This window comes from Aquarana catesbeiana, linkage group LG06 (genome assembly GCF_042186555.1).
Source record: "Aquarana catesbeiana isolate 2022-GZ linkage group LG06, ASM4218655v1, whole genome shotgun sequence".
Classification (NCBI taxonomy): Eukaryota; Metazoa; Chordata; class Amphibia; order Anura; family Ranidae; genus Aquarana; species Aquarana catesbeiana.
In genome coordinates, this window is record NC_133329.1 from 102,597,417 (window position 1) to 102,612,458 (window position 15,042).

Below are 15,042 nucleotides of genomic sequence, written 5' to 3' on the forward strand. Positions count from 1 at the left end.
GCAGTGTTATTGGCACATATTGCTAAAAAACGGAAAATCCCTTTTATGTTTTCTATCTCTCGATATTAAGAGGGCATTTGACACAGTATCCTGGCAATATATGCAATATTCATTACAAAAATGGGGTTTTGGACCCCACTTTTTAACATGGATCAAAGCATTATATAATAAACCCAAAGCCTATATAAAATATGCTGGATACAAATCTGAAGCCTTTAATATCGAAAGAGGTACCCGACAGGGTTGCCCATTATCTCCCTTATTATTTGCCCTTATACTCGAACCCATGGCCCAATACATCAGAACAAACCAAACTATAACTGGCATTGAAGTAGGAGGTATTACACACAAATTATGTATATTTGCAGACGATATATTACTTTTTCTATCATCACCACCACAGGTCTCTGGTCCTAACTTAATACCAGCTCTTGATGGATTTGCAGCCCTATCCGGCCTTATAATTAATCCTAAGAAATGCCTAGTGCTTAATATTTCACTCACAAACATGGAATTGATCCCGGCTAGGGCTGCACTCCCATTCACATGGGCAGAAAAATCAATCCCATATCTTGGAATTCATTTAACAGCATCTCATTCTGACTTATTCTCAACCAATTATCCTCCTGTATTAAGACAGATCACAAATCTAATAAAACAATGGTCGCAACTTCCTTTATCCTGGATAGGGAAGATTAATGCAATCAAAATGACTATGCTACCCAAATTGCTTTATCTATTCAGAGTCCTCCCTATTCCAATTCCTTCCTATTTTTTGAGAATAGTACAAAAAAGAGCAACTTCGTTTATATGGGGCTCTTCTAAACCACGTACACCTATACACACACTACATCTTTCCAAAAATAAAGGAGGCCTGGGATACCCTAATTTTACTAACTACTACAGAGCAGCACATTTAGCCAGTCTGTCCAAATACCATGCAAAACAGGAAATCCCATTATGGGTATTTATAGAGGCTTCAGAAAATGACCCTCTATTAATATCAAATTTATTATGGCTTGATCCTAAAGACTGCTTTAAAATTCATAATCCCATAACTAAACACTTCTTATCTCTCTGGGATAAACTAAAAACCAAATATCAGTTACAATCTCCACACAATCCTCTCCTTTCTTTTATCAGAAATCCAGCCTTTTATCCGGCATGGATCTACCCAAATTCTTTTAAAGCTTGGACAACATCAGGCATTCAGACACTAAATTACTTCATAGCATCTAAATCATTCCTTTCATTCCCATCGCTTAGAGAAAAATATGATCTACCAAGCTCTGAGATATTTAGATATCTCCAAATCAAAAATTTCTATAAACCATTCCTAAAGGGGATACACCATTATCCCAATTATCCATTTTTGAATCAATCTGTACAAAAGATCCATTTGCTAAAGGTACAATTTCATCACTTTATAATCAATTATATGGAGTAGCAAATCTTAATAGACCCTCTTACGTTCAGAGGTGGGAGGAGGACCTGGGACGAACTTTAGAAGACACGGACTGGTCTAATATATGGCTCACATCTAAGTCATCTTCACCCAACATCTTGGCACTGGAGACAAATTATAAAGTCCTAACTCGCTGGTACCTTGTACCTGCTAGAGTGGCAAAATATTCACCTAATACCTCAACTCTTTGTTTTCGAGGATGCCCAGAAATAGGCACATATTTACACATATGGTGGACGTGCCCAGTAATCCAAACCTTCTGGAAGGAAGTCTTTGTGATTGCATCTAAAATATTTTAAAAAATAATACAACCAGATCCATATTTAACTTTACTTAATCTAAAACCGGAATGGTTAACACTCTCTCAATTCAAACTTATGATCCAACTAATAACGGCTGCAAAACAAACAGTGGCCAAGGCATGGAAATCTCCTACATTGGTACTAGCAGAAACAATTCACAGAATGAATAATACAATGTCCCATGCTAAGATGGTAGCCATCGATCAAAATCAAATTCCAAAATTTGAAAAACTTTGGCATCCTTGGATAAAACAACAGTTCCTGTCAAATTTCAATGACTCTGTCCTGTTGCCATGGTAACAGATTAAATGACTTACAGAGACACCCATTCTAAGGCTTCAAAGAGAACTAAAAAGAATAATAAGCTGACGAACGGGACAACCTTGTGGACCATACCTCTACCTTTCAACCCTTTTTCTTCTTTCTCTTTCCTTTTCTCCACCTTACGATTAAAGCTCATTATCAGAATTTATTTGACCTATATACACTCTACTTGTAAACAATATGTATAGTAGGTATAAATCATTTAAATACCTACAAAAGTAACTAAGGAAATGATATATATCTTTAATTTAGGTTTACGTGAACCCAATGTTTAATATTTGAAATTTCATGATATTTACCTATATAAACCCTACTGTAAAACAATGAGCTTACTTTATAGATCCTTGTAAACTTACTTTATGTATCTTTATAACATTGTATACTCAATAAACTTCTTTTGACAAGGAAAAAATGGAACACAGTTATTTTATTTGTATACATAATTTAAAAAAAGGGACCAAATAAGAGAAGTTCATTGGAGAGTTCATAGGTACCTTTAGACACAAAATTTATTTATTTATTTATTTCAGGTACTTATATAGCGCCGTCAATTTACGCAGCGCTTTTACATATACATTATACATTCACATCAGTCCCTACACCCTCAAGGAGATTACAATCTAAGGTCCCTAACTCACATTCATACATACTAGGGCCAATTTAGACAGGATCCAATTAACCTACCAGCATGTCTAAATGAGGACTTGCTGATTGTCTGTCTCTTCTGCAGACCCCCCCCCCCCGGCTAACAGATTTTAAAGGGAGGGTTCAGTAGATATTTTCAGCCCACTGCCATCATGTTATCCAATCACAAGCCAGCTGTTGGGGATTTACTCCTGCTTCCCCCACTTCTATATCAATAGACATGCATACTGTACTCTGCTGATCCAAACTGATCCAAGGGTACATTTTTACTCAAAGATCTTTCCAAAATAGACCTTTCAGTCCTTGCACATTGCTTCATATCTGACTGCCTTCCAGGATCAATAAATATCTTTATAAACCTCCCAAAAATGCACAGTTTGGTTGGGAGGCATGGTTTGCCCCAGTCATTCCTAGTCATCGGAATTATCCACTTACCCCATCCAAGGTATAGGTACAAGGTGTAATTGTTCTTCTCGGAAAACACGGCACCAATCAGCAGTTTATATAGATAGACTGCTTCCACCACAAACCAGTAGTGATTGGCCAGAATACAGTACTGCATTATAACTTGTGCCGTACGACATCCAACAGCAGCCTGTAACAGTGACATTCTATGTTAAGGTTAATGCTTACGCACAAGGTGCGGCAGAAAGCCAAATGAAATGTTTATATTGCTTTGAATAAAATACATTTGTCTTGATTACTTTAACTCTGTTCTCAGTCCTCAAGCTATAAAGTGTTGTCGGTTACACTAATGATTGGCTGGTCTACCTCCATTTCCACCAGTTCAATATACCTCAACCTGCATTCAGCTCGGAGTCATTGTATCTAGTCTGTTTTGCTGTATCCGTGGTACCACCAGTATTGTACATTACCCACCCTGGTCCTGAGGTATGCACATACACTATATTACCAAGAGTATTGGGACACCTGCCTTTGCACGCACATGAACTTCAGTGGCATTCGGTCTTAGTCTGTAGGGTTAAATATTGAGTTGGTCCACCCTTTGCAGCTATAACAGCTTCAACTATTCTAGGCTGTCCACAAGGTTTAGGAGTGTGTCTATGGGAATGTTTCACCATTCTTCCGGAAGCACATTTGTGAGGTCAGGCACTGAAGTGGACAAGAAGGCCTGGCTCGCAGTGTTCGCTCTAATTCATCCCAGAGGTGTTCTATCAGGTTGAGGTCAGAACTCTGTGCAGGCCAGTCAAGTTCCTCCACCCAAATTTGCTCATCCATGTCTTTATAGACTTTGCTTTGTGCACTGGTCCAAATCTTTTGGTGGAGGGGGGATTATGATGTGGGGTTGATTTTCAGGGGTTGGGCTTGGCAGCTTAGTTCTAGTGAAGGTGCCTTAAGGCGTCAGCATACCAAGACATTTTGGACAATTTCATGCTCCTAACTTTGTGGGAACATTTGGGGATGGCCCTTCCTGTTCCAACATGACTGCGCACCAGTGCACAAAGCAAGGTCCATAAAGACATGGATGAGGGAGTTTGGGGTGGAGGAACTTGACTGGCCTGCACAGACTCCTGACCTCAACCCGATAGAACACCTTTAGGATGAATTACAGTGGAGACTGCAAGCTGGCCTTCTCGTCCACATTAGTGCCTTCTGGAAGAATGGTCAAACATTCCCATAGACACACTCCTAACCTTTTTGGACAGCCTTCCCAGAAGAGTTGAAGCTGTTATAGCTGCAAAGGTTGGGCCAAAACAATATTGAACCCTACTGACTAAGACTGGGTTGCCATTAAAGTTCATGTTCGTGTAAAGGCAGGTGTAGCAATACTTTTGGTAATATAAAGTATGTCTACTTTATTTATGTATTTTGTTTCTGTACCTTTTATTTTATTGTGCTTTTTTTCTTGGGTTATTCATTCTCCTTTTTATTTCATTATGTGTTGCTCCTGTTGTACTTTATCTTAAACCCTTCAATAAACTCAGATTGAACATAAAATACTTTTGCCTTGCTTTAAATCAGAAGAAGCCCCCCTTCTCACTGGTTGTCATTTAGCCATATAATGAAGTTAACAAACAGTAAAAGAAGACGTTAACGAAACAATACAGAAGAGGAATGAGATGCACAAAGATGACTTGAATCTGCTTCAATAGGCAATCTAGCTTGAATACAATCATATTTCCAATAGGGATGAGCTTCGTGTTCGAGTCGAACCCATGTTCGACTCGAACATCGGCTGTTCGATCGTTCGCCGAATTGCGAACGTTATGGGCCGTTCGCGCTAAATTCGTGTGGCGCGTCACGGCCCATAATTCACTGCGGCATCGTAGTGCATTGCTGGCTGATGATTGGCCAAGCATGCACTATGACCCGCATGCTTGGCCAATCACAGCGCCGTCAGTAGAGAGAGCTGTAATTGGCCAAAGCCAGGGTGGCTTTGGCCAATTATGGCTCAGGGGATTTAGTACACACCCCACACTATATAAGGCCGCCTGCACGGCGGCCCTGTGTAGTGTGTGTTCCGGTGTGCTGAGAGATAGAGAGAGAGAGAGACAGTGTCATTTGATTTGAGTTAGATAGATTAGGCAGAACAGTCAGTCAGTTAGCTGCACTTACAGTGTATTGTGTATATATATGCATCCCAGGTGTTGCATATATATATATATACACTGTATTCAGTTTAGCTAGATCCGTTCCTGTTATCTTCTATCTAGACTATTTACATTTAATGCAGTGCGTCCTGCTCACAGTGTTCAGCTAGATCCGTTCCTGCTATTTACATTTAGTGCAGTGCGTCCTGCTCACAGTGTTCAGCTAGATCCGTTCCTGTTATCTTCTAGACTATTTACATTTAGTGCAGTGCGTCCTGCTCACAGTGTTCAGCTAGATCCGTTCCTGCAATTTACATTTAGTGCAGTGCGTCCTGCTCACAGTGTTCAGCTAGATCCGTTCCTGCTATTTACATTTAGTGCAGTGCGTCCTGCTCACAGTGTTCAGCTAGATCCGTTCCTGCTATTTACATTTAGTGCAGTGCGTCCTGCTCACAGTGTTCAGCTAGATCCGTTCCTGCTATTTACATTTAGTGCAGTGCGTCCTGCTCACAGTGTTCAGCTAGATCCGTTCCTGTTATCTTCTAGACTATTTACATTTAGTGCAGTGCGTCCTGCTCACAGTGTTCAGCCAGATCCGTTCCTGTTATCTTCTAGACTATTTACATTTAGTGCAGTGCGTCCTGCTCACAGTGTTCAGCTAGATCCGTTCCTGTTATCTTCTAGACTATTTACATTTAGTGCAGTGCGTCCTGCTCACAGTGTTCAGCTAGATCCGTTCCTGTTAAATTCCTACTGACAGGCAGGCTTGTCTGGTTACAGTATATAAAGCTACCTGAAGAAAATTACAGGTGTTCTATTTGATCCTATTAGTACCACGGTCAGGCAGCTAGACTATTTACATTTAGTACAGTGCGTCCTGCTCACAGTGTTCAGCTAGATCCGTTCCTGTTATCTTCCTACTGACAGGCAGGCTTGTCTGGTTACAGTATATAAAGCTACCTGAAGAAAATTACAGGTGTTCTATTTGATCCTATTAGTACCACGGTCAGGCAGCTAGACTATTTACATTTAGTACAGTGCGTCCTGCTCACAGTGTACAGCTAGATCCGTTCCTGTTATCTTCCTACTGACAGGCAGGCTTGTCTGGTTACAGTATATAAAGCTACCTGAAGAAAATTACAGGTGTTCTATTTGATCCTATTAGTACCACGGTCAGGCAGCTAGACTATTTACATTTAGTACAGTGCGTCCTGCTCACAGTGTTCAGCTAGATCCGTTCCTGTTATCTTCCTACTGACAGGCAGGCTTGTCTGGTTACAGTATATAAAGCTACCTGAAGAAAATTACAGGTGTTCTATTTGATCCTATTAGTACCACGGTCAGGCAGCTAGACTATTTACATTTAGTACAGTGCGTCCTGCTCACAGTGTTCAGCTAGATCCGTTCCTGTTATCTTCCTACTGACAGGCAGGCTTGTCTGGTTACAGTATATAAAGCTACCTGAAGAAAATTACAGGTGTTCTATTTGATCCTATTAGTACCACGGTCAGGTAGCTAGACTATTTACATTTAGTACAGTGCGTCCTGCTCACAGTGTACAGCTAGATCCGTTCCTGTTATCTTCCTACTGACAGGCAGGCTTGTCTGGTTACAGTATATAAAGCTACCTGAAGAAAATTACAGGTGTTCTATTTGATCCTATTAGTACCACGGTCAGGCAGCTAGACTATTTACATTTAGTACAGTGCGTCCTGCTCACAGTGTTCAGCTAGATCCGTTCCTGTTATCTTCCTACTGACAGGCAGGCTTGTCTGGTTACAGTATATAAAGCTACTTGAAGAAAATTACAGGTGTTCTATCCCAGCTTAGTGCAGCTACAGGCCATTAGTATGTCTGGAAGGCCAAGAAGGAGAGGCAGACAGTCACAAGCCAATAAGAGAGGGCAAGCAGGCTCTGTGTCTAGTGCTGGTCGTGGAGACGGTGCATCCTCATCAGCACGTGGCCATGGGACACGCTTGGCCTTTTTTTCGGCAGCTGGCCGCGTTGAGCCGCAACATGCGGAAGACTTGGTCGAGTGGATGACCAAGCCGTCCTCATCCTCCTCATCCTCTCTCACCCATGCCCAGGGTGCTTTGTCTGGCAAAGCAGCGGCTTCTTCCCTCAGCTCAATGTCATCAGTGACTCCTTCCCTAGCTCCACCATGTCCTCATGAGGATTCCCTCGAACTGTTTGACCACAGTGTTGGGTACATGCTCCAGGAGGATGCCCAGCGTTTGGAAGGCTCTGATGACGATACTGAGCTCGATGAAGGCAGTAACATGAGCGCGGACAGAGGGGGTGCCCAAGAAGGACAGCAATCTGGCAGTCATGCTCCCCCTGCTGCAGCATACTGCCAGGTTTGCTCCAGTGATGAGGAGGGAGGGGATGATGAGGTCACTGACTCAACGTGGGTGCCTGATAGGAGAGAGGAGGAGGAGGAGGAGGAGGAGGAGGAGGAGGAGGCGGCAGCACATCACCAACGAGGCAGGATGCCCTCCAGGGGCCAGCCTAAGGGCAGCACATTGACTGCATCACACCCCAAAGCTCCACATGTGCAGGGCGCTGCAGTCTCTGCGCGTTATTCAAAAAGTTCTTTGGTGTGGGCCTTTTTTGAGACGAGTGCATCAGATCGCACCGCTGCTATTTGCAACATATGTCTCAAGCGTATCTCGCGTGGCCAAAACATCTCCCGCTTGGGTACCACATGCTTGACCAGACATATGTTGACCTGCCATGCAGTTCGTTGGCAAGCGTATCTAAAAGACCCACACCAAAGAACAAAGAGGATCTCTCCTTGCTCCTCATCAGCTGAGATTTCCAACCCCACTAGACCTTCAGTCCTCTCTGAGACCTGCAGTGAGAGGAATGAAGGTGTAGAATTAGGTGTGTCACAGCCAAGTACTTGTGGGCAATCTGCTTTTGGTACACCGACGTCAGATTGTACCAGGCAAATTTCCCTGCCCCAGCTGCTGCACCGCCGAAAGAAGTTTGCTCCCAGCCATCCACATGCCCAGCGGTTGAATGCTAGCTTGGCAAAATTGCTAGCACTTCAACTGCTGCCTTTTCAGTTGGTAGACTCTGCCCCCTTCCGTGAGTTTGTGGAATGTGCGGTTCCTCAGTGGCAGGTACCCAAACGCCACTTTTTCTCACGGAAGGCGATTCCGGCTCTCTACCGGCATGTGGAAGGCAATGTCCATGCCTCGCTGGACAGGGCGGTCAGCGGTAAGGTGCATATTACCGCTGACTCATGGTCCAGCAGGCATGGACAGGGACGTTACCTAAGTTTCATGGCGCATTGGGTGACTCTGCTGGCAGCTGGGAAGGATGCAGGACAAGGTGCAGTAGTGTTGGAGGTTGTTCCGCCACCACGCCTCCAAAATGCTGATTGTGACACACCTCTCTCCTCCACCCCCTCCTCTTCTTCTTCCTCCATGGCCTCTTCCTCGGAACCAGCGGTGCTCCGTAGGCGTTCAAGGGGCTACGCAAGTACGCAGGCCAAAAGATGCCATGCGGTGCTTGAGCTGGTGTGCTTGGGGGACAGGAGCCACACTGGGGCAGAGGTTCTGTCAGCTCTGCAGGGGCAGGTTCAGAGGTGGTTGACGCCACGCCAACTTAAGGCAGGAATGGTGGTTTGCGACAATGGCACCAACCTCCTCTCTGCCCTCCGACAGGGACAAATGACCCATGTGCCCTGTTTGGCTCACGTCCTTAACTTGGTGGTGCAGCGGTTCTTGGGCAGGTACCCGGGCTTACAGGATGTCCTGAGGCAGGCCAGGAAAGTCTGTGTGCATTTCCGCCGGTCATATAATGCCAGTGCTCGGCTGACGGACCTCCAAAAGGAGTTTAACCTGCCCAAGAACCGCCTAATCTGTGACATGCCCACCAGGTGGAACTCAACGTTGGCCATGCTGCAGCGGCTGCACACGCAGCAGAGGGCCATCAATGAGTACCTGTGCGACTATGGCACCAGGACAGGGTCAGGGGAGCTTGGTTTTTTTTCCCCACGCCAGTGGGCCATGATCAGGGATGCATGCACTGTCCTGTCACCATTCGAGGAGGCCACAAGGATGGTGAGCAGTGACAGTGCATGCATCAGTGACACTGTCCCCCTTGTCCACCTGTTGGAGCACACGCTGCGTGGAATAATGGACAGGGCACTTGAGGCAGAACAGAGGCAAGAAGAGGAGGACTTCCTTAGCTCTCAAGGCCCCCTTTATCCAGACAGTGTTCCTGCGTGCCCGCCGATCACACAGGAAGAGGACGAGGAGGAAGAGGAGGAGGAGGAAGATTGTGTCAGTATGGAGGTGGAGCCTGGCACTCAGCATCAGCAGCAGTCTTTAAGGGATCAGTCCCAAGAAACACATGGACTTGTACGTGGCTGGGAGGAGGTGGCTGCGGACCATGTCGTTCTTAGTGACCCAGAGGACTCCGGACCAAATGCCTCAGCAAACCTACGCTGCATGGCCTCCCTGATCCTGCAAAGCCTGCGTAAGGATCCTCGTATTCGTGGTATCAAGGAGAAGGACCAATACTGGCTGGCAACCCTCCTTGATCCACGTTACAAGGGTAAGGTTGCGGACCTTATCTTGCCATCGCAGAGGGAGCAGAGGATGAAACATCTTCGGGAGGCCTTGCAGAAAGGTCTGTGCAACGCGTTCCCAGAGACTGGGAGGTTACAAACTCCTGTTTCTGGACAACGTGTTGCTGAGGCTTCGGTCAGTCAAAGAAGGAGCGGTGGAGAAGGTGGCCGTCTGACCGATGCGTTCAGACAATTTTTTGGTCCGCAGCCCCAAGGTATGATCGGTTCCAGCAACCATCGCCAGCGTCTGTTTTACATGGTGCAGGAATACCTAGGGGCAAGATCAGACTTGGACACCTTTCCCACCGAAAATCCTCTGGGTTACTGGGTCTTGAGGATGGATCACTGGCCAGAGCTTGCACAGTATGCAATTGAGCTACTGGCCTGTCCTGCATCCAGCGTTCTTTCGGAACGCACATTCAGTGCTGCTGGAGGCGTGGTAACCGATCACAGGGTGCGTCTGTCCACCGACTCGGTCGATCGGCTGACCTTCATAAAAATGAATGAGTCTTGGATCACCACCAGCTACCAAGCACCTGATGCTGATGTAACCGAATAATTTTTTTTGAAATCTCAGATCCCTTCAAAGACTGCCTATGCTGATGCTGAGTGACTATCCCTGAGTAATTATCCTCTTCCTCCTCAATCATCACGCTGATAGCTTGTAAGAACATTTTTGGTTCTGGGCGCCACCACCAGTGCCTAAGGCACAATTTTTCAGCCCCTGTTTAACAGGGGCGTGTAATTACAATTTTTGATGTAATACTTTGCAGCAGGGCTCGTTCCTGCATTCCAACTAGAGTGTCTGTGAGGGGTTGCAGTGTTGTGGCACCAGCACCAGTGCCTAGGGCCCAATTTTTCTGCCCCTGTCTAACAGGGGCGTGTAATTACAATTTTTGATGCAATACTTTGCAGCAGGGCTCGTTCCTGCGTTCCAACTAGAGTGTCTGTGAGGGGTTGCAGTGTTGTGGCACCAGCACCAGTGCCTAAGGCCCAATTTTTCTGCCCCTGTCTAACAGGGGCGTGTAATTACAATTTTTGATGCAATACTTTGCAGCAGGGCTCGTTCCTGCGTTCCAACTAGAGTGTCTGTGAGGGGTTGCAGTGTTGTGGCACCAGCACCAGTGCCTAAGGCCCATTTTTCTGCCCCTGTCTAACAGGGGCGTGTAATTACAATTTTTGATGCAATACTTTGCAGCAGGGCTCGTTCCTGCGTTCCAATTAGAGTGTCTGTGAGGGGTTGCAGTGTTGTGGCACCAGCACCAGTGCCTAAGGCCCAATTTTTCTGCCCCTGTCTAACAGGGGCGTGTAATTACAATTTTTGATGCAATACTTTGCAGCAGGGCTCGTTCCTGCGTTCCAACTAGAGTGTCTGTGAGGGGTTGCAGTGTTGTGGCACCAGCACCAGTGCCTAAGGCCCAATTTTTCTGCCCCTGTCTAACAGGGGCGTGTAATTACAATTTTTGAAGCAATAATTTGCAGCAGGGCTCGTTCCTGCGTTCCAACTAGAGTGTCTGTGAGGGGTTGCAGTGTTGTGGCACCAGCACCAGTGCCTAAGGCCTAATTTTTCAGCTCCTGTTCAACAGGGGCATGTAATTACAATTCTTGATCTAATATTTCACAGCAGGGCCCTGTGAGGGCTTACAGTGTTGTGGCCACAGCAACACCTAAGGCCCAAATTTCTGCTGAGTATATAGGGCAGGACCCTACTTTCAAACATCTAACTTACAAACGACTCCTACTTGCAAACGGAAGGAGACAACAGGAAGTGAGATGAAATCTACCCCTAGGAAGGGAAATTCTCTCCTGTAAGAGTTAATATGGGAAAACAATTTCTCCTTTCCACTGATGCTTTCCAATCCTTGTTCCACAAAAAAACCCAAATTTTCAAAAAACATTTTTCATTGGGACAAAAAAGTGAGGTGAAATCTTCTGAAGAGGAGGAAAGACAGCAAAACAAATGTCACAGGGGTGATAACCCTTCCCTATGTTTTCCAAAAAGCTTAGAAAAGATTTTTTGGCTGGAGCTAAACACGTTAAAAATGTTCAAAATTACAAACAGATTCTACTTAACAACAAACCTACAGTCCCTGTCTTGTTTGCACCGCCTGTATACTGCTGTTCAGAGTATATAGGGCCTGGTGGCCCCACACCTTTCCTTATTTTAATTTGGGTGCGGGGTTCCCCTTAATATCCATACAAGACCCAAAGGGCCTGGTAATGGACTGGGGGGTACCCATGCCGTTTGTCTCACTGATTTTCATCCATATTGCCATGACCCGACATGACATTAAACCCGCAAGCAGTTTTAAATGAGATTTTTTCCTTTAAAAATGACATTTGGTGCAGGGACTGTTCTAAACATGGGAAACATGCGTCACTTTACAGGCATACTATAGACACCCCCCAGGTATGATATTTAAAGGAATATTTCACTTTTTTTTTTTTACTTTAAGCATCATTAAAATCACTGCTCCCGAAAAAACGGCCGTTTTTAAAAGTTTTTTTTGCATTGATACATGTCCCCTGGGGTAGGACCCGGGTCCCCAAACCCTTTTTAGGACAATACCATGCAAATTAGCCTTTAAAATGAGCACTTTTGATTTCGAACGTTCGAGTCCCATAGACGTCAATGGGGTTCTAACGTTCGTGCGAACTTTCGGTCCGTTCGCGGGTTCTGGTGCGAACCGAACCGGGGGGTGTTCGGCTCATCCCTAATTTCCAACTACAATAATATTTATTCCATTTTCACAAAAACAATAAATATGATTCGAAGTAGAAAAATGAATCAAAATGTGGGAACACCAGAAGTAAATGATCTGAAAAGCATTATTTTTTTGTAATTTTGTCCTTTTTTGTTGCTCAAAAATGTTAGATTCCAATGTTAGTGGTCTTAACATGCCCCGTTCTTCAGGGATATTTTTTAAGGAAATTTTTTATTGATTTATATAAAACAAAGGCGAGTTTTACAACTCGTACAAGCAAGTAAATGCAACATACAAAATGTATTCATGTAATAAAGCGCTTCTGTACAGTAGAACTCCAGCCAATCTTATTTAACATATAAATACATCTTCAAGGTTCAGCGACAATACATATATCTTGGGTCATCTCATTTGAAATGGGGTACGTGTAGCATAGTGACTCATTAATTATGCATACTTTGTACCTCAGCATTGAGAGTAAGAACATGTCTTCTTTGTCTATAACAAATATTATCCCATGTACAGGTATTGATACAAATTAGTTATTATTCTTTTTTTTTTATTTTCAAATATAATTTTTTATTGAACACTCACAAAGGGTGAAACCCCATCATTACAACAAAGTTGTTAATATTGCTGAGGTTATACATACTTAATTCAATGTGTATGAAAACTTTAAGCATATTGTATCATCATCTTTCTTAATAATCTAAAACAAGAAAATTGATGCTATTGGTACGCATAATGCGAGTTCACAGAATTCAACTTTCACGGAAATGTCAAAAGGTATCAGGATCTCCCCAATGTCTTTTCACTTTTTTCTTTAAAACAATAAAATAATAGGTAACAGAGCACTAGAAGAGGGGGGAAAAAAAGGGGGGGGGAGAGAAAGAACAGGGACAGGGAATGGGTGAAGGGAGCAATTACAGTTCCAGGGCGTAAGTGAACTATGACCCTAATAGGATTTCCCCCTCATCTGAGAAAATAAAGATATTCCAGAGACTCCAGGTCTTTGTGAATTTCTCACGGTTGTGTTGCGCAGTAAGGACTAAGTCCTCCATCTTGTTCATATCCTCCACTTTCCGCAGCCAACACACGGTGGTCGGTGGGCACTGATGTTTCCAGTAAAGAGGTGTACATGCCTTAGCAGCATTTAGTAAATGTCGTACTAGCGATTTTTTTTTGTAGGTTTTGGTCGGAATCTTTGAGAGATGGAGCAGGAAGAATGCCACTCCACCTGGGACTTTATATTAGTTATTATTCTATTGGTATTCTAGATTGCGTTTCCAGCCAAAGAAGGACCAGATTTTTTAAAAATTTCTTAGGACAACCTCAAGCCTTAATATGTAATGGTTGGCATATTCTGATCACATTACCCCTTTAGACATTTTAGGCATTTTAGAGAGATCTTTGAGCAACTAAAAAGGAACAACTTCAACAATCTTGTCTTCAGATCACTTACATTTGGTGCTTCTATTTTTTATTTCACTCAGAACCACAAAGGTCCTCCACCAGTGAGGACAGACCTTCCTTGAGTGCAGCCTAGAATAAAGCCCCAAAAAATCCTTGCAACAACGATTTCACTATAATCATCACCATTCCCCATCTGATCTAACTCCACCACATCCCCAACTATGGCTGAGGACAAATCATATCATAGAGCTTACATATCATCTGGAATATCTGACAATAGGTTTTGGAAATTTTAAACATTGGGGAGAACAAAGTGACTCTCACCTTGTTGCTGATCAGTACCTCCCAGTCAGACACATCAATGATTTGCATACCCCATCTCTTCTCCTGCAAAACGTCCTTCACGATGACTGAGATGCCACGCAGTGCAAAGGAGAAGAATAGGTTGGTGTGGATGTAATTCCGTGTACAGCGCAACTTCCTGGAAAGATATCAGGAAACAAAAGGATTGTAAGGGTTAGTAAATTCATGAGAGCTGTTTTTGATAAGGGGCAGAAGACATTTACCCAGGACTCATCAACCCACCAACTCCGTGAACATATGACCAGTGAAATGCAGAGACACTTACCTACACATAGTGAGGATCAGCAAGGATGAAAGGAGCGCCAACAGAGACACTGAGTACCCAACAGTGTACAGGACTCTAAAACTAAGTAACAAGTCCTTTGTCACCTCCTAGAAAACAAAGAACATGAATTCACCAGATAACTGAATAATGACTACACTCATTTTTGAAGTACACGTTTCATAAATTTGACAGGAGCTCCTCAGTTATAATGCAAAATAAATTAAAAATGTAGGAAGTCAGTAACATTTTTCAAAATCCAGGTGGACTTGAGTTTGGGAAATCAGAATTTAATCTTCTGCCATTTCCGGCAGAATAATTATTGCATTCTGAATGGGCTGAAATATTCCCAAGATGCTATTAGGCATTCAAATTTATAATCAGCTAATTGCTAAACATAATGAATTTTGCATAAGATTTACTTCTCAAAAT

The 15,042-nt window shown here is 43.8% G+C and overlaps 1 protein-coding gene across 1 annotated transcript in view; it reads right to left on the reverse strand.

Annotated features, from left to right (window-relative positions):
- The window catches only part of LOC141148805 (glucagon receptor-like), a 178,062-nt gene that overhangs the window by 42,955 nt on the left and 120,065 nt on the right, over positions 1-15,042 (reverse strand). Inside the window, exons 6-8 of the mRNA XM_073636567.1 lie at positions 14,614-14,720; positions 14,310-14,466; positions 3,172-3,331 (exon numbers count right to left, since the gene is read on the reverse strand). Coding sequence (XP_073492668.1) covers positions 3,172-3,331; positions 14,310-14,466; positions 14,614-14,720 — 424 coding nt within the window. The remainder of the gene's footprint in view (positions 1-3,171; positions 3,332-14,309; positions 14,467-14,613; positions 14,721-15,042) is intronic.